Source organism: Eschrichtius robustus, chromosome 17 (assembly GCF_028021215.1).
Source record: "Eschrichtius robustus isolate mEscRob2 chromosome 17, mEscRob2.pri, whole genome shotgun sequence".
Classification (NCBI taxonomy): domain Eukaryota; kingdom Metazoa; phylum Chordata; class Mammalia; order Artiodactyla; family Eschrichtiidae; genus Eschrichtius; species Eschrichtius robustus.
In genome coordinates, this window is record NC_090840.1 from 11,906,251 (window position 1) to 11,925,704 (window position 19,454).

General features: G+C 43.2%; 1 protein-coding gene across 1 annotated transcript in view; it reads right to left on the minus strand.

The window, feature by feature from the left end:
• Window positions 1–1,357: 1,357 nt before the first annotated feature.
• Window positions 1,358–19,454, minus strand: part of PDE7A (phosphodiesterase 7A) — a 104,579-nt gene continuing 86,482 nt past the window's right edge. The window contains exons 6-13 of the mRNA XM_068525472.1: window positions 18,707–18,802; window positions 16,762–16,862; window positions 11,564–11,695; window positions 11,271–11,362; window positions 8,337–8,481; window positions 7,803–7,899; window positions 7,044–7,124; window positions 1,358–3,111 (exon numbers count right to left, since the gene is read on the minus strand). Coding sequence (XP_068381573.1) covers window positions 2,903–3,111; window positions 7,044–7,124; window positions 7,803–7,899; window positions 8,337–8,481; window positions 11,271–11,362; window positions 11,564–11,695; window positions 16,762–16,862; window positions 18,707–18,802 — 953 coding nt within the window. The 3' untranslated portion in view covers window positions 1,358–2,902. The remainder of the gene's footprint in view (window positions 3,112–7,043; window positions 7,125–7,802; window positions 7,900–8,336; window positions 8,482–11,270; window positions 11,363–11,563; window positions 11,696–16,761; window positions 16,863–18,706; window positions 18,803–19,454) is intronic.

Below are 19,454 nucleotides of genomic sequence, written 5' to 3' on the forward strand. Positions count from 1 at the left end.
TGATGCAAGGCTGAAGGTCTGACGTGTCTGCTGGATGTGCCAATCAAGCAGGCGTGGAGAAGCAGCTCCTGGCAGAGAATCTGTAACCTCATTCAGGGGAACCGTGGTCCACAAACGAGTATCAGCAGGTCCGTCCCTGCAGGACGCGTGAGGCGACTTGCTTCCCTTGCTCAGAATCCACGCTCAAGCAACCGGCTGATCGGCGTTTGGCTTCCCGAGAACGTCTGCCTAAAGGGAGAGAATGATTGATAGTTATATTTCTCACTGTAAATTAAACTATTAACACTTAAAAAAGACCATCAGTTTCTGTGAAATTGGTTAATGCGAGTTTGCTATGAGATACAGTTCTACTTTCCATGTGCTGACATACTAGGTGTGTGAGCTTGCGAGTTTCCTTATCAGACACTGGATGCGTCAGCTTTGCCAAGATGATACTCCTCATATAAGTGGCCAGCTGACCTTCCCGAGGTGGCCCTCGGCTCCACCACCGTCAGACTCCTGCACCCAGCTGTCCAGCGTGGTGGCCACAAGCCACATGTGGAGCCCGGGCACCTGAAGCATGGCTGTTCCGAACCGAGACGTGCTGTAAGCATAAGACACACGCCAGATTTCAAAGACTGTAACAGAAAAAGGAATGTAAAACATCTCAATAGTTTTTTATAATGACTACATACTGAAATGATAAAATATTTTGGATACGTTGGAATAAATATTATTAGAATTAATTCCAGCTGTTTCTTTTTCCTTTTTTTAAATGTGACTCCTTGGAAATTGACAATCACTGACTCGGCTCACACTGTATTTCTATCCAACATCACTCTTCTATGCAAATAACGACTATGTTTGAGTTCAAACTTTACACGTATCCCTTCTAATGAAATGGACTTGGGAGGATCCCGGAGAGGCCCAGTGGTACCTTTCTTACGCTGATACCAAAAGTAGTATTAAGTGGCCATTTCTCATTACTTGACTTTTAAAAGGCCAATATATACGAGTAGTATGTTTAGTACCTGCACGAAGGCCTGAGGTTCCCGCCGTGGGAACAAAGGGCTGTGGAGTCAAGAGGCTGGGCTCAGAGCCGACTTCTCCCGGCTGTTAGGACTCTGTCCACTACATCCCGGCCTCCGCTTGCTCACCCGTGAGGTGCAGGCAGCACATGGGCCCGCAGGACTCCTCTGCCTGCGCCCAGCTCTGCCTGAACAAACGTGCGGCGAGCGAATGCCGGAGCCGAGAAGCGAATTCTTTGCTTCCCTAGTAATTCAGCGTTACGATTTCCAACGGACTGACTTACAGGTAAATATCAAAGATGAAAATGTGAAAAGATAGGTTTTTATTCATCAAAAGTTAACAGCAACAGGCACGTATTAAAATGAGTATGGCAAAGCCTTTTACAAATGGCTTTACACTCAAGCTTTCTCCCAAGAAAATGACTGTTGCAACAAACTTGTAAACATAATAAACAGTCCTTTACAGTAACAAGGGAAATACAATTGAACTAAAAGAAAGCACCGGTTTCTCTTAAAACTAGATTACAGTTGTGCTTACTACACATAAAACATTTTAAAACAAATTACAAAAGTGGAATGTTGTAAGTTTAAAATTAGTCCTTAGATTTTGTCCTAGAAAACATCTGTTCACATCAAAAGGCCCATCAAAGGGTAACGTTTCATCAAAGGGGGAGGGACAAGAAAACAATGCACTTTTTTCAAATCAAAACAAGAAGTTTGGTCACTTAGCTTTGTGCATAGTTTAAGGCATCTGGAGCGATCTGTTACAGCTGACCTCCCTTCCCCTCCCCACGTGTGGCTGCTCGTTATGTCACATTCTAAAATAATAAATAAAAGCTGACGTTTCCAATCCCTCCCACGTGGATAAATAGAACACATGCACAGTCACACATGCACTAGCGTGCCCCAGACACACATCCGCACACACACAACACGCCTCTCACTCCCTGCAGTGAGAGGGACTTTAGTACCCTTGCTCTGAAGGACACACTTGCCCATCCCACTTTATTTCAGATTGGCAATACCCTGAGCTGATTATGGTGTTTTAAAACATTCCACCCTTTTCTTGCATGTGCAGGTCAAGTGTACATTAGTGAAAACAACATGCAACGTCTTCACTGCGGAATCATAATACAGCTAGGACACTGGGGTTCTGCCCCTCCCGCTCCAAATTAAAAACTAAGAGTTAAAAAAAAATTGCATTGCCAAACGGCACTGGAGTGAAAGCTCGGCGGCACTCTAGGATAAATGCTCAGTTTCCAGTGCACAAAATAAAACGATAGCAAATGGGAGGCTTTGGTGGCATCCAAAGAAGAAGAAAGGCAAACCGGGGGAAAGAGCTGCAGTTTAGGTTTGATCTTTAAAATTCTTAGTGGTTCCTTCACAATCATGCTCCAAGGCGGATTGAGAACCAATATTTCAGAGTTGGTCTGTAAACATCGAGTCTGGCCAGAGGCGCAGAGGCTGGGCACTTCACATTTCCATTTTCTCCGAGGGAACTTAGTGGAAGGTACAGATACACACTGTTGCATCAGACGGGTTAAATTCCAAAGATTTCTGCTGAAGGCTTCGGTTCAAGTTTCAGGATGCTTCGAGAAGCACGAGGGCCACCGCACAACTTCCTGCAAAACTTTGTTATTCCCTTCGGTTCGCTCCCGCTGGGCTTTGCATATTCAAGGTTTCACACGAAAGCCAAATGCATATTGCTGTATGTTCGGGTCTTATAATTAAAAAGTGGGTTCAAATGATCCAACAGAGGAAATCTTGGAAATAAATAATGCTGGCGTCATTCACTTCCCTTGGCAGTCAGGAGTAAAGTTCTCTCACCTCAAGACCCCATTCACATTTCTAACGACCTCCAGAGGCGGTCGGCCCCCTGACGGGGGAGGCGGGGGTTAGGATAACCGGTTCTCCTGAGGTAATAATCGTGAGCTCAGCTCCTCAAATGCAGCACCAGTGTCCTCGCTGCTGGACTGTTCTCGCTGCAATCCCTTCCAGCTGGCTTTGTTCAGCCCCACGTGTCCGAGCATTGTCTGCGACAGCCTGGTGTTGGAGAACCGGGCCCATTCTGTGAACAGAGGCTCCACGAGATACGTCATGAAACCTGAGACAGTAAGAGAAAAGGTATTAGTGGATGTCCTGAAACTTTACAACGTCGAGATAGTGTTTACTCTCTTAAGTCCTATTCCAATATTACCTCTTATTTTTCAGAAGATGTGTGTGTAAATGTACATATCTTCTCTGAAGAATCTATTTAGGTAACTTACTGAAACCTGAAGTAAAGGTGAACTGACAAACATAGCCCATCTCTTCTGACGACTCCTCTCAGCTGCACCAACCATATCCTTCTATTTCAGCAAACCCGCGGCGGCCCTCAACACTGAGGAGCAGGGCACAGTGTGCCCAAGGCTAAGGGGGTCCCCCCGGGGCTGCGGGTGACGAGGCCAGACTGAGGTGCGGCTGCCCTACCGTCCGGGCTGGTAATCGTCACACCTGGTCATGAGCACGGTGGGCCTGCTATGAACCTCAGGATTTATAAAGCCAAAACGCATGCCACAAAGTGTGAGTCTAAAACGAACAGAGGAGATTAGTTTAGACAATTAGGAAAGTGAACATCAAAAGTGTACCAGGGGCCTACTTTACAGACAGATCCTACAATCGATCTCCCTTAATTCACAGTCAGAAAAGGAGAAGGAGTGGTCTCGGGCCTGTCTGCATCTCGGGGTTACACAGCACTCGAGCCCACATTACAGCTGACTTAATACTACATAGTGTCTTACACAGGGTGAAAGAAGCCTCCTAGAAAATGCCTTAACAATCAGATCACATCTATTAGGAGAAGCAAATAACATTATCTTCCTAAACTTTTGATCAAGGATAGGAAAGTGTACATTCAAATTCTATCACTGCTTGTTTAACAGTTTTAAAATTTTCTTCATCTCCAAAACCGTTTCTTTTCAGCAAAAGACCACATGGACCACAGAAAAGACCGTTTCTTTTCAGCAAAAGACCACATGGACCACAGGTTCCGTTTAGCCAACAAAAGAAATCTCACTGGAAATAAAGCACCCACTACTTTTAATTAGAAAAGTCATATATGGTCTGATGATTGAATTTTTTTAAGTGTACAAATTATGGTATCTGAAGTAGTAGTTACGATATTGGAAATAAGGCTTTCTTCCATTTCTTTCTTTCTTTTTTTAAAAAATTTATTTGTTTATTTTTGGCTGCGTTGGGTCTTCGTTGCTGCGTGTGGGCTTTCTCTAGTTGCGGTGAGTGGGGGCTACTCTTCGTTGTGGTGCGCAGGCTTCTCACTGCGGTGGTTTCTCTTGTTGCAGAGCACAGGCTCTAGGCGCGTGGGCTTCAGTAGTTGTGGCACGTGGGCTCAGTAGTTGTAGCTCGCGGGCTCTAGAGCGCAGGCTCAGTAGCTGTGGCGCACGGGTTTAGTTGCTCCGCGGCATGTGGGATCTTCCCGGACCAGGGCTTGAACCCGTGTCCCCTGCACTGGCAGGCGGATTCTCAGCCACTGCGCCACCAGGGAAGTCCTCCATTTCTTTCTTTCATCTCTTCCATTCCCTCCACACATGTTAACTGAGAACCTTCTAGATGCCAGGCACTGCTCTGGGGTGGCCATGGATAAGCAGTGGACAGACAGACAAGATGTGCTCTCCACAAGTTACGTCTGGTGAGGAGAGAGAGGACACGGGAAAACGGCATCACTGCAGTCAAAGAGCAGAGCGGCTTCTGGCAGCCAAGCCACCCCCTCCCCCCGGGTCAGGCTGAGGCAGCTGCCAGAGCCCCGTCTTTTCCAGGTGCCACAGTCAAGGCGTGAGCAGCCGGAGTGTTGTACCCAAACGCAGAACCTTGTTACCACAGGTTTCACGCGATCCATCTTCTTTGATTCTCCCGCTGTTCCAACTCGTTGAGAGCTGCATCCTGCTCCTCACATCCAACAAACCAGCTCTCGCTTCTGGCTCTATGGTACCCAGGATTCTTTTAGGTCTTAGGTACCTGATAACAATGCACAGGCCGGGGCCACGGACACAGCCAGGTGGCAGGACGCTACTCGTGAGCTCATCCACCTGTGAACCCCCTTAACTGTCCCAGCCCACGCGCCTCTATCTCTTCTCCTCAGCTACCGCAGGACGCTGTGTCCAATGCCTCACCCTTACCCGGTACGTGACAGGACCTAGTGTTCCTACCAAAGAAGAAAACCGTATTAATTAAACACGACTTCTACCTACTGACCATATACTGGCTCCGAGTAACTGCTGCTTAGCACGGAGTTCATTCTGATCGTCCTGACTTACTCTAGGAAGAGGATCTCTGTAAGCCCCATTTTACCTAGGACTTGATGTCAGAAAGACCAGCACCTGTTATCTGTACAAACTGGGCAAACTATGTGGAAAAGAACACCAGCAGCGCCCGTGTCCTCGGGTGCCGTGAGGGGTCGGCCCACGTCAACCATCACCACCTTCTACCTTATCCCTGCCCCCGGGGGACCGGGTCCACAACTGCCCAATGCTGACAAGGTCAGAAGCGACAAGAACGGTTTAAGGGATCTAGCTTCTTGTCCCTTTTAAAAACTGCAGTTTTTTAAACCTCATTTGCAACGTCTCTCATGAATCAAGGGAGGAATTTACTGAGGCAAGAAGTAAGCTGGAGCGTGTGCACAAGCCACTCCCTCCTCTTCAACTCGGTCCCCTCTGCCCACATTTCATCCGCTCGTCTGCATTCGAAGGTTATTCCCTTGAGGACCAGGCCAGAGCAGATGGGCTTCTTGTCCCGTCACCCCCTCCCCTCCCGCCTCCCTCCCCCGCGCTCCTGGCCAGTCCGAGCTCCCGGGGGACCCGGCGTCCCCGCGCTGTCCCCGCAGGCCTGGGCCTCGCTCTCCCGCATCTCTACTGCCCCCTCTGCGGCCAGATCATTACTACCCACTGCCTCCCCCGGAGGATCCTTTGCAACTGCTGTACAATGTTAGAATTCTGTTTCTGAATTTCTGACCCTCCAGCACAGTCCTCTTTTCCGGGTATTATGCCACAGTATTGTGCTATCTTCCGAATTTCTAGAAACTTTCTCTCTCTGAAGTTTCTGGACACACTTCACTATTGTCAACCACGTCCTGAGAGGTCCTGCTCAGTATCAGCCACCAAAATCACGCCCATCCGTCCATATCCTTCTGAGTGACCCCCACCTGGCAATCCACCCAGCACACCCCAAACCTGGCCCATCTTGCCTCGGCTCGTCTACAACAAGCTGCACAGTCTTGAATCGCAGCCCCTTCGTGGTGCTGCCTCTTACAGCCACAGTGCACTCAACAAGCAGTTCTCACATGACCGCGCCCCTGGCAACACCCCTCCAAAGGCCAGGTCAGCACCTGGCAGCTACGACGACGGGCATCTAGCGCCTCCAGAGGGGGGACGACTGCCCGGAGAGAGTGAAAGGTGGCTTCTGGGGGTGACATCTGAGGTGGATCCTCAAGAAAAAGGAGCCTATTAGGCAGATGGGGGGTCTGGTGAGGCACAGAGAGAAGGAGCACCAGGGATTTGGGGAGCCCCGGGGAGGCCCAAGTTGCTGTAGGGAAACGAGGGGGAAGGTGTTGGGGAGAAGACGGAAGAGACAATTCGAGGCCAGGTTACAAGGGGCCTGTGTGAGGTGCTGAAGAGTTAGCTTCAAGCAGCAGGCAGCGGTGAGAGAAAAGCCGGCAGTCGTGGAAGCTGGTCTTCCCCTGACCGTCAGGCCCAGCGGTCCCAGAATGACGCCAATGAGGCTCCCACATGGCAAAATGATGCTTTCTTTCCATTTCAGAACAGAAAGTTATTGCTACCTGCCCTGCTTTTTAGGAACTAAAATCAAATGAGAGTAAATTATAAGAGCCAAAAAAAGGAAAAACAAGAATAAAATTTCTTAAATTATTTAAAAATTAGAAATAGGCATAATTTTAATACTGATATTTCAGATGTACCTCTCTCTTCTTGACAAACTTAAAATCAGTGGCATTTTAAAAACCAGTTACATCTAAGTGTGCATAGTTACCAATCTGGATGTTGGCAACAGATTCGGTCTGACGGTCGCAAAGTGGACTCACAGCCAGATGGTACTTTTTTTCTACGTCTCCTAGAAATTAAAAAAGAAAAAGGAATTCTTAATGTGGAATATACCTACTGGTTAAATATGTAACGGAAGTCTTCATCTTACCTGTAAACTCCTTAGGAATAATGTAACACACTTAATCCTCATGAGAGGATGCCTTCTAAATTAGTTCTTTTTTTAAACTTTAAGTTATTCATACATAGAAAAGGCTGCCAAGCCGACATCCTATTTTAAATGGAGAGGGTGGAAAACTTTTACTAGGTGTTATCCCAAGACTGTTAATTCTGTCAGCATTTTAATTTAAAACTCAGATTTCTGAAAGGAAGGTGCATGGAACGAAGATCCTTGGTTCCTGGCTTTAAATCACAAAACATGTCTTACAGGGTCATGTGGCCATGACCTCCACACAAGACAAGGATGGAGCAAGGGCAGGAAAATCTTTCTGTACAGAAAAACTTCCAGCCCGCTCCACGTCTAATTCATAAATGCCTACACACACATCAGATCATTTCAAAAGAGAACTGCTAATTTTCAAAACAGATGCTCAACTTGTGCATTATTGGTTATATGTACATCTACTGTGAACTGTCACTAAAACTATCAGGCACCTACTGCTACACTCTGCAATTGTCTGAGTTATTTTATTCATATGATGCTAAAAAATGAACTGAATAGATTATCACTCAATACTGTTAAACTTACCTTGATGGAAGAACTCCTCTGTTACTTTTTCACTCCACTGCTTGCTTAATTCCCAGGTCCGACAGGGGTTACAAATATCAGCACATTTCAAAGCCATCTAGCAAGGAAAATATTAAAATTGTCTTAAGAAAAAAAGTAAAATTTCAATTTTACTAAGCTTAATATACGCTAATAGTGGGGAAAAGAACATCTTAGAAAAAGAAAACGTTGCAACAGGAAATTCATTATCCTTTATACTGATTTTACGATACTATTAGTTGTAACAATCATTTTTGCAGAAACACTGAAAGCCTACTAACCAAATTATACACGCCTGATAATTCTGGAGAGGCAAGCATAGGACTGCACGAACCAGAGAGCTACAAAGAAATCAGCCACTTCTCTCTCGTTTTTTAGATATGAGAACTTATTAAAATAAAATGAAATGCTTTCCCTCAAGATTTAACCACTCAGAAGACTACACGAGAATATTTCATTTTTATTCTAATAGTCATGATTTGCTCTAGAAATAGAATCTTTCCAAGCTCATTTTACCTGTAAAACCAAATGCCTATGCCTGGCATCTTCCAGACGTAAGTCGCCTTTGTCCAGATGGGCCCTAAACAAGGACAGGTACTCGTTCTGCCGGCTGATGTCCGTGGCCAGGATCAGGGCGCCTATCTGAGCCTCCATCTGTTGTCTGGAATTAGAGAAACATAAAGAGAAATACAAGTCTTTCAACTGAATAGCCACTTCTTGATGATTTTTTCCTTAAGTCTTTTTTTTTTAATCTTATTTTAATTAATTAATTTATATATATATATATATATATTTTTTTTTTTTGGCTGTGTTGGGTCTTCGTTTCTGTGCGAGGGCTTTCTCTAGTTGCGGCAAGCGGGGGCCACTCTTCATCGTGGTGCGCGGGCCTCTCACTGTCGTGGCCTCTCGTTGCGGAGCACAGGCTCCAGACGTGCAGGCTCAGTAGTTGTGGCTCACGGGCCTAGTTGCTCCGTTGCATGTGGGATCTTCCCAGACCAGGGCTCGAACCCGTGTCCCCTGCATTGGCAGGCGGATTCTCAACCACTGCGCCACCAGGAAAGCCCTTTTTCCTTAAGTCTTAATACTCAGAAAGCTTTACAGGGCCCTAAGATATTCTAACTGCCATTCAACTTTTAACCTACCAAAAAGATGGATTTAAAGAATGCATTTAAAAAACCTACTAAAATAATCAAAACTAAAACCAAGAGAGTTTGTAGGAAAATACCAATATGCAAACACTCCAAAAAGAATGCCTAAAGGTGGAATTATATGCCTAAGAAAGTCTATGTAAGATTGGCATGCTGCTTGAGAAAATTCTTCGCTGGGATGCAGTGAACAACTTTGGACTCTTTTTTGGTGCCTGAGATCTGAGAGGCAGAAGGAGGGTCAGATGGGGGAAGAACAGCCCATTCAACCACTGACTTCTGCAGACATTTGAAGATGTCTGACTAAAACCTGATGAAGTTCCACCAATTTAATAAAGTTTAGACTCAACTATGCTTTCAGGGCCAAATTCAAGAATTAATTATCCAAATTTTCTGGAAGGGAAAAGGTAACATGTTACTACAAATAACAAATACATTATATCATTTAAAAAACCGCCTCAAAAACAAATACCGTATGCTAATGCATGCATATTGAATCTAAAAAAACTGTACTGATGAACCTAGTGGCAGGGCAGGAATAAAGACACTGACGTAGAGAACGGACTTCAGGACACAGCTGGGGAAAGGGAAGCTGGGATGAAGTGAGAGAATAGCACTGACATATATACACTACCAAATGTAAAAGAGATGGCTAGTGGGAAGCAGCTGCATAGCACAGGGAGATCAGCTCGGTGCTCTGTGTGCACCTAGAGGGGTGGGATAGGGAGGGTGGGAGGGAGGCTCAAGACGGAGGGGATATGGGGATATATGTATATGTATAGCTGATTCACTTTGTTATAAAGCAGAAACTAACACACCATCGTAAAGCAATTACACTCCAATAAAGATATTAAAAAAAAAAACTTTCAAGTCAAATAAGAGAAATGTTTAAAAATTCCTTGTTTCAATGGGCCATCACAAACATTATCTTTGTATAATGATCAGTAAAGAGCGGTCAATAGAGTAAAAGGCTCTAAGATGGTTTTTTTGGGGACCCTAGTCCGCCATCTTCTTGGTCTGCCAACTTTCCGAATAAAGTCGTATTCCTTGCTTCAGAAAAATATAAAAAAATAAAAGGCTCACAATATTGAATAGTAAATAAAACAAACCCTAAGCAAACATAAAAGAATGCTATTATGCAGTATTCCTTATTTTCAGTTTTTATTTGTATTAAAATATGAGAATTCAACAGGGTTAATCATCAAATGCAAAACATGATAAAAAGGGAATAATGAAGCAAACAATTTAATCTGCCTTAGTCAAGAAAAAGAGAACTTATATATACAAACACCGTGTGGTTTAAGCAGTTTTTATATTTGTACTATGACAAGAAACAATTTTACTTACCAGAAGTACTGTCATAACTCCAAATGGTATCCATGAATACAGATTTAAAAAAATACAAAGTAAAGTCCAGCTTTTTTCTCACCGACATTACCAAAAACATTTTTGTTTTTTTATGAAGTTGTTTTAAATTGTGAAAGGGAGAAAGGAAAGAACAATGACAGTAACTTAAATCTTGATACCCAAATGTATTTTTATGTCTCACACCTTTTTTCTAGAAGTAGGTGGTTTATATCCACTGACATGGTTTTCCTAAGTGCACCTTCTCTTGGTGAGGCATCATTAAAAGCTTCAGTTTGTGGACCAATGACATGAGATTTTGTTGACCACCACCATCATTATCATATTGGGCTCATTTACATTAATGCTTTTTTTAGCCTTTCAAATGGCCTGCTCAACATCAAATGATATTTTCTAAAAAAAATGTAGTATTTTCTGTTCTTTCAATTCATTATTTTATCCTATAACTCTAGCAGTGACTCTAGGACTACGTTATTGAGGATACAAAGCATTCTTTTCACGTCTTATCAGTTTTGAAAACTTCCTGGAACAGATTTTAATGATCTATTTCTTATACAGATTGTTTACTTTCTATCCAATTTACCTTTACAGCTAAAACTTAACGGTTTTATTCAAAAGAGCATAAAATGGAAATATGTAATACCATTTACATAAATAAGCAGTAAACCATGACTGAGCCATTGTGTATTTGGAGTGGATTTTATAGTATCTATGAGTGATCCTTCATAAAAATTCACTGAAAAAAAATTACTACTGACTGTATTTCAGAACAGGTTTAAATTATTAAAATTTTGATGTAAATTTGTAAAATAAGATAATTTACCCAAAAATTGTGGAACACCTGAATATAACAACATAATTTTAGAAATTTTATACAGTTGTTTTTGCAACTTAATTTCCACAGTTCATAACTAATTAATTTTGTCTTAATCCAACCTACCTGCTTTCTAATGGCATATGTGAGAATAAACCGGATTCTCTCAATAAACCCACTGCAGATCTCCAGTGGTGATTTTCCAGTACTGAGGTATTCTACAAAAAAAAAAAAAAAAGGGCATATCTGAGTAAATGGTAAGTCTTTTTCTGAACATAAAGAATTATTTGTAAGTAATATTAATCTGATTAAAATTCAAACATTCATTGAGAATTTATTTACTCCTTTCACTTCTTTAAAACATGACACATTTTCTAGAATGCAAGAATATTAAATTTTGAGGATAAAATTGCACTAACCTTGTATAAAGTTGCCAAGTAATGGTTAGTTTTAATAAGGAAAGGTTGATTAACACCTGGATGATCCAGATCATGAGTGGCAGCTGCAATTAAGCTCAGCAAGACGTCCCAAGGAGTTACAGAATTGGCAAGCTGGAGTGCGGCAAGGAGTAACTGATTACAGACATATTGCAAACACGCTCTGCGCCATTACAGTAGCTGTTCTAAATCAGACCCGAATGAGTGTTGATGGTCTCCTCCCGCCACGTGTCTCAGACTGCTCATCCAGGCCACGGCGTGCCTGCCAGGGGCTGGCCTCCTCCCGACCCTGGCGGCAGGCGTGGTATAATGGTGTCCCTGCCCACGTGGAATTCAAGGATGCACCTCATCCTTCATTTGAAACTAGCATAATTAAGATGACAGATAAAGTATAAACCACCTTTTTGAGAAATAAAAGTTTTCAAACAACAAACAGAGATTTGAGTATTTCTGTTACTGTTGTCAGAGAAGGCCTATGAGGTTTTAAAAAAATTTTTATCATGGTGAGAACACTTAAGGTGAGATCTACCGTTCTAACAGATGTTTAAGTGTACAATACTGCAAACCTATGACTGAGGGTGTGTGTTTATCAATAAATTGGTTACTGGGTTTCAATCAAGAACCCAAATGCAAGGTTACTTCTGAGGGTCCCAAATGTTGAAGGAAGCTACTGAGTCGTCACGGAGCGTAAGTTTATGTCAAGTTGGGAATGAAATCCTCTCCCAATGGATGGACAGTTCAGAACAGCATACACAGTGCATTCATCTCAGGAAAAGCCATCCTGTACACTAGCCATTATAATTTTATTCTCCACAGTCATTTACTATTCTTGATAAAATAATCACAATAAATAAGCTTATTTACCTGACTGAAGTTTTCAACGATAAAAAATGCTCACCCGGGTGTGTCGCACCTGCTTTTCATGAACCACCTCTCACTTCCCGGCAAGCTTCTACTCTCCCTCTAAGGCCCAGCTCCACCAGTGCCTCGCCACCCCACCTCCGTTCTCCACCTGCAGCCCAGCCCTCACCCAGCCCCGGCCCACAAATGACTGACTGCATTCTTGTAGCACATTTCACATCCCGCCACACTAACGCTGCCAGAGCGCAGCGTGCGCCTGTTTAGCTTTACACTAGGGCAGAGCTCTCTAAACGTGTAGGGTCCTGTGCCCTAACAGTAGAAAAGTATTCTGAGCATATGCCACCAATATAGGTATACGTACTTACAGATTACAACACGGAGCCAACCCACATTGCACATGATAAAACACAGATGAAAACTGAAAAGTTTTAAAATATGAGATAAAAAATTTTTTGATTCAAATTCTAGTATATTCTTTCTGTGCCAGAATGGATTTTTTTTTCCATCCCCTGCGCCAAGTTCATCTTGGTCTGAAAAAAACCACTGTCGGAGGGCCTGAGTCCACTAAAATAGTGTAAGCTGTTTGAGGGCAGAGAATGTAAATTATTTATTTTTGTATTACCTGTAAATGGTATATAGAGAAACTCAATGAATGGGTAGAAGATGGTGAAGACAATTATTTCCTCTTTAGGATATGCAAAAGCATTTTAAAAAAATAAAAGATTTTAAAAGTGCCGCTTGGACTTCCCTGGTGGCACAGTGGTTACAAATCCACCTGCCAATGCAGGGGACACGGGTTCGAGCCCTGGTCCGGGAAGATCCCACATGCCGCGGAGCAACTAAGCCCCGTGCGCCACAACTACTGAGCCTGCGCTCTAGAGCCCATGAGCCACAATTACTGAGCCCACGAGCCACAGCTACTGAAGCCTGCACGCCTAGAGCCCGTGCTCCGCAACAAGAGAAGCCACCGCAATGAGAAGCCCGCGCACTGCACCGAAGAGTAGCCCCTGCTCGCCGCAACTAGAGAAAGCCCGCACGCAGCAACGAAGACCCAATGCAGCCAAAAATAAATAAATAAATAAAAAGAGTGCTGCTGACTAATCAAGATGAACAGAAGGCACGCTCCACGGAGCATCCTGCATATAAAGCTACGTCCCCTCCTGACATAAAAATGTAGGCATGGCCGTGGATATCTTAAGAACATGTGATTTGTTAAGCAATATTCAGAAGTGTTATATTTTTATGATAACTTTGGCAGAAGAACGGACGTGTACCAGCCTGGGAGAATGCAATAATCCAGAATTGTTAAAAATTAATGTATGACTTACACATGACATCAAACAGTCTCAGGTAGATTAAAGAGTTAACTATTAAAAATAGAAACATGAGAAGCAGCAGTTGGGTTGTTAAAGTTCTGTGAAGGAAAAGTAAGTTCTAAGTTTGAAAACAAATCACACATGCAAAAAAAATTTTGAATAAAAATGCAATATTTCTGCTTGTTACGAAAATCTTTCATCAGAAAAAAAACTTTATGAGTTTCCTAACAAAGACAAGGAAGTCAATGACATTAATGCAATTTTTAAAACTAGATTTTTTTAAAAAAGACAAATGTTATTCCCATTTCTGACTGTTGCTATTAGATGCCGTTAGGCTCAACTGGAACAAAATTATAATCTATATTCTGAGGTTCAGCTTTGAGGACATAAAAAATAAATACTAAAGTTAGAGCTGATACAAGTACACACAGAAGGAACTTTCAATAATTTCTTCGTTTTCAAATATTTTTTCTTTCTTTCTTTTTTTTTTTTTTTTTTACTTAGAAGAGCCAGGAATTAGCTCTTACGTATACATCATAAGATATAAAAACTGAAAGCAGGACTTCCCTGGTGGCACAATGGTTAAGAATCCGCCTGCCAATGCTGATTCCCCGGTGCAGGGGACACAGGTTCGAGCCCTGGTCTGGGAAGACCCCACATGCCGCGGAGCAACTAAGCCTGTGCACCACAACTACTGAGCCTGTGCTCTAGAGCCCGCGTGCCACAACTACTGAGACTGCGTTCTAGAGCCCACGTGCCACAACTACTGAGCCTGCGGTCTAGAGCCCGTGTGCCACAACTACTAAAGCCCACGTGCCTAGAGCCCGTGCTCTGCAACAAGAGAAGCCACTTTAATGAGAGGCCTGTGCACCGCAAGGAAGAGTAGCCCCCGCTCGCCACGACTAGAGAAAGCCCGCACGCAGCAACAAAGACCCAGTGCAGCCAAAAATAAATAAAATAAACAACAATAAAAAAACCCAATAACAGCACCAATCCATAAAAGTTGGTGTTTAAACAAACAAACGGAAGCAGATTTCCCACTAAACACTGTATATAAGGCTTTCTCTTCACGGTCCTCTCCGCACCTGGATTCTTCTCCGTGGCTGCCTCCTTCTCAAACACTCCCTCTCGGTTTGTATGGTTCCCGACCGTCTGTCTGAAGTTGTGAGCTCTCGCCAGCCACCCAGTCACTCCCCAGCACGTTACCCTATTTACGTGACTTCCCAGCAGCAGTTACCACAGTAGAGGTCAAAGTTCTGTTTATCTGTTTAAAGACTGCCCCCCCTGCCCCCCACTGGGAGGGCAACTTTTTGAAGGCCAGGGACCTTTTCTGTCTTGTTTACCACTGGACTCCTAGCACCAGGAAAACGGACAGAATAAATGAATGAAAACACTCGACAATGCGATGCCATGTAAAGGACCAGGAAGTAAAAGAGGTACAAGTCAACTCTGAGTGACTCTATTTCTATTTTCTTATCTCTCTGATAAGGGAGAAGGGAATTGCTGTATTTTAAATCTTAGTGATCTTATCTGTATCCTTAACTGAAGCTTTGACTGAAGAGTTCACTGGGTATGTTAATGATGAAAAGTGTTTAAAATAAGAATGATCAGAGCTACATAGGCAAAAAGTGTTTAAAACTAGTGCTGCCAGAGCTGCACGGGTAAGACAGTGTCTGTACCCACGTTCACCCTGCACACTCTCTGCCCCTCTGGTCCTGCTGGGTGCCTGGCTTCGGGCTGGGCATGGCCATTAGCTCCATCATTCCACTTCCCTGGCTGTATGGTGATTACTTACCAACTTCTCCCACAAGACTGTTAAACAGACACTTTAGGCTTGGCCCAAAGTTTGTTTTAAACTTTAGTTAAAAAATTGGGGTGCATGGGAGTATTCATTTATCAAAACTACACACATAAAATGTATGCATTTTACTACTGCATATAAATGATGCCACAATAAATTTTTTTTTTTAAGTCATAATATACTTTAAAAATTGGGGTACTTTCACATACTCCACATCTCCTGAAAAATCAGAAGACTGGCAAGCACACGGCTGTATTCTCAGAGTTGGCATCAACTAGCATCAACTGGCTCCGTCAGCCTGCTTCCCTCCCAACATCTGGCCGGAACTAAGATCCCTGGGGAGGCGAGTTCAGAAGTAGGGCTAAGGGTGGCAGATGTAACTTTACAACCTCCAGGAACAGGAAACGTCCATGGGCAAACACGGCTTCCATTAACATCTACAGCTGATGGTCCCCAACTCCGATTTCTCTGCTATGCTTCAGACTCCTATCCAACTCTCTACTAGACACCTGCATTCGGATATGGCTCGAATACATTTAACCGCACGTGCCCACAATGGAGCTCATCATCTCTGCCAGCCCCCTCTCCCTTTCTACATTCTCTCCCTCACAGCGACTCCCACCTGCTACTCGGCGGCCGGGGACAGTCTCCACCGACTCCTCTCCCTATTTCACTCCCCTAGATGCATCCAGACACCACATCCTCCACGTTCTGATTCCCAAGAGATCTCACCAGCCGTCTGCCTCTCTCCTGCCCCAAGGCTATCGAAACAGCTCCTGACAGGCAGCGTGCATGTTTCTCGTCTTGTCTGAGTTATTCTCCCCCCACAGCCAGGATAGCTTTGTGAAGTCTCCTGCCTCCCTTCCGTAGCTCCCTATTCATCACGGGACCTGACGAGTGTCATCCCTGCCCTCGTGGAGCTCAGCGTAAACGCCAGGTGACTTGACACGTGTGGCCGGGCCGTATGGCCTGGCCCTCGCTTGGGCTTCTCCAGCCTCACTCTCGACAATCACCCCAGTTCTCTAGCTGTCAACTTACAAATACAGCCACACCTGGAAACTTGATCCAGCTACATCTCATTCGCGTGAAGGAAGCTTCTGATTTTAAGTCTGATTAAATCATTCACTTAAGGAAAAGTATTTGAAATTAAATCAAGGGCATTTTCTCAGGATTTTCACTGACTGTAAATGCCAACAGCTTACCTTAGGTTCTTTTAGGTAACAGTGCATGGCCTGAGTGACATCTGCAGCGTGGACTGCATTGTGGTAAGGGTTCTGACTGTGGTAATCTTCTTGGATCATAACTGCGTCAAAGAAAAAAGAAAGACCCCCAAATTTAACTGTGAACGGGAGGCATGTACAAATACAAAAATTGCAACAGTTATGCATTCTCCACTTACCCTTCTCATGTGGCTATCAGCTAATTGTTCCGATTCGGGGAGATGATAATCACTTACCATAACTCACATGTATACCCAAGGCATCAACACCACTTTGACTCTTGTTTGAAACTCTTTAAATGGCATGAAGGTATTCATGTCAAAATTATAAAATTATTTTTTCCTTTTTTTTCTCTTTTTAAATGTCAATCTATCATTGTGCCACACTCCTCTTTTTTTTTAATTTAAAAAGTTTCTCAGTTTAATAAAAACTGTACAATTCATTCAACAAATACTCATTGTAGTGGATACTGTTCTAGGAACTAGGAATTCATCAGAGAACAAAAATCTTTATGAGGCTAAAATAATACAGATGTTGGGGAATGTGAACACCGTCCTTGGGATACTCCATCAGTGCGGTGAGTTTCAGATCTGCAATTAGTTTTTCAGTGGTCGGGAAGGATGATCTGTTAATCCTGCCTTCTCTGCTCAGTGTCTGTATTATGCTACCATGAAAAGTAGACTAGGATGAGGGGGTAGAGCCGTCCCCACTGCCACCAAACCTGCACTGTGGCCCCCACAGCCTAACACTCAATCCAGTGATCTCCAGGTATGGGGAGCCAACCCCAAGGTGGTGAACTAGGACTCGCTGGTGAGAGGCGAAGAACATTAGAATTCTGTATTTACTTTGATCCCATCCTTTAAAATAGTTTTCTAAATACTCGTGTTAATATCTATTTATGTGTTTTATAACAGATATTAGTACAGTACTGCAGGCATACAATTTGTAAATAAATATGCATTAGAAGTTTCTCAACGTCTTAGGTAATAAATTTATCTTAGTTTGCTAATTAAGAGGAAAGAAAATATTATCACCTTCGTTACAAAAATAAGAATCCTCATGCTAAATTTCTTCTAACGTTTTTCTTTATTTGGTGAAAGACTCCAATTTTTTTCCTAGCAGAGTGCTCTTAAATATCACTCTGCACATTAAAACATATTCAAAATAATCTCTAAAGTTTACTGTCAAGAGATTTCTGGGATCAGAAAAAGAGGAGACCCAAGTGCAATGTACCTGGATCTTTTAAGGTTTTAGCCTTCAAAAATTTAGGAAAGGACAGAAACTGTGTCACCTTTGTGAGAAAGCCGTGGCCGACGTGGGAGACCGACAGCAAAGCTGACCCAGCTCCTCACCACACACCCCCGGCCCCCAGCGGCACTGGGCGTTCGCAGCTCCCCCACCCAGAGGTGTGGCCCCCCCCCCTCCATCTGACGGGCTCTGGCCACCGGCATGCGGCGGACAGCAAGGCGGGCCAGCGTCCAGGCTGGGCTCGGGGGTCTGGATGTGCCAGCGCTCTCCTGCCAACTGGCCACCGCTCTTTGAACAAGCTCGGCTTGTTGTAAAATAATTTTTTTCCTGTTTTGTTTTTAAAGTGGCTCTATTATGGTGCCAAACTCCTCTGCCTCCTTTTAATTTAACAGGAGATCATGTAGAGCTGAGCCGGGTCAGGCCCGGTGTCCCAGCTGAGGCCCACGAAGCCACTGTGCAGCTCACTGGGTGTCAAGGGCGGGGACACAACCAAGCTCAGCCAGACCAGAAGCAGCTCTCCACAGCCCCGCAGACTCGGGGCTAAATAAACGTGTGTGTTTTTTTAAGCCACTAACTTTGGGGTGATTAGTTTTAGAGCAACAGCTGATATAATTGAGAGAAGAGTTAAACAAGTACCAGTATAAATCTTATTACTGTTAAATGGGTTAGAATCACTTACCTAAAAATCTACGAAGTTTCATCATATCTAAATGGAAGTACTCAATTAATCCATGAAGACTAAATAAATGAAAGGTTAAACTTACGAGACTATTTCCTAAAAAGGAAGAAGAGGAGATATTAGCAGGAATACAAGCTAATGTAACTGCACTGTGCTTCCAAATATAGGTTTGAATATAAAACATAAAGAGTACTAAGTCCTACTTTTTGTCTGTCTAAAATTTACAACTTATTTTACCAGTTTTGAATTTTAAATATCACACGTTCTTTCTATTCTAAGAAAAAAAGATTTTTTGGTTTTATTTTTCCAAAACCAAACAACCGGAAGATAAACATTTTTGAATAGATGAGTTGTTTTTTTTTTAAAGACACCAAAATAATTAGAATTGATAGAAAACTTTGAAAATTATCCACACTGAGTAAGTTTAATTCAATTTCCCAAAGCAACTAAAACATGGCTGCACTTAACCTCCTCATAACCATCCCTCCACCACGCTGCTCTGAATGGGGGTGTCCCAGAGCAAAGCGCCTTGGCTGCATACGCTATGTTATTTAACAATTAAACAGACTGTAGGTTTTAAAGCTGTGTGAGCTCATAAATTACTGCCAGCGTTCAGACAATAACAATAACATAAACATGATTCCAGTATTCTCGAAAGAAATCTATGATTCTTACAAACATGTATAAAAGACCCAACTAGTTCCACAATGAAAATCTGTGGTAATAATATTTATGAAGAATTACAAAG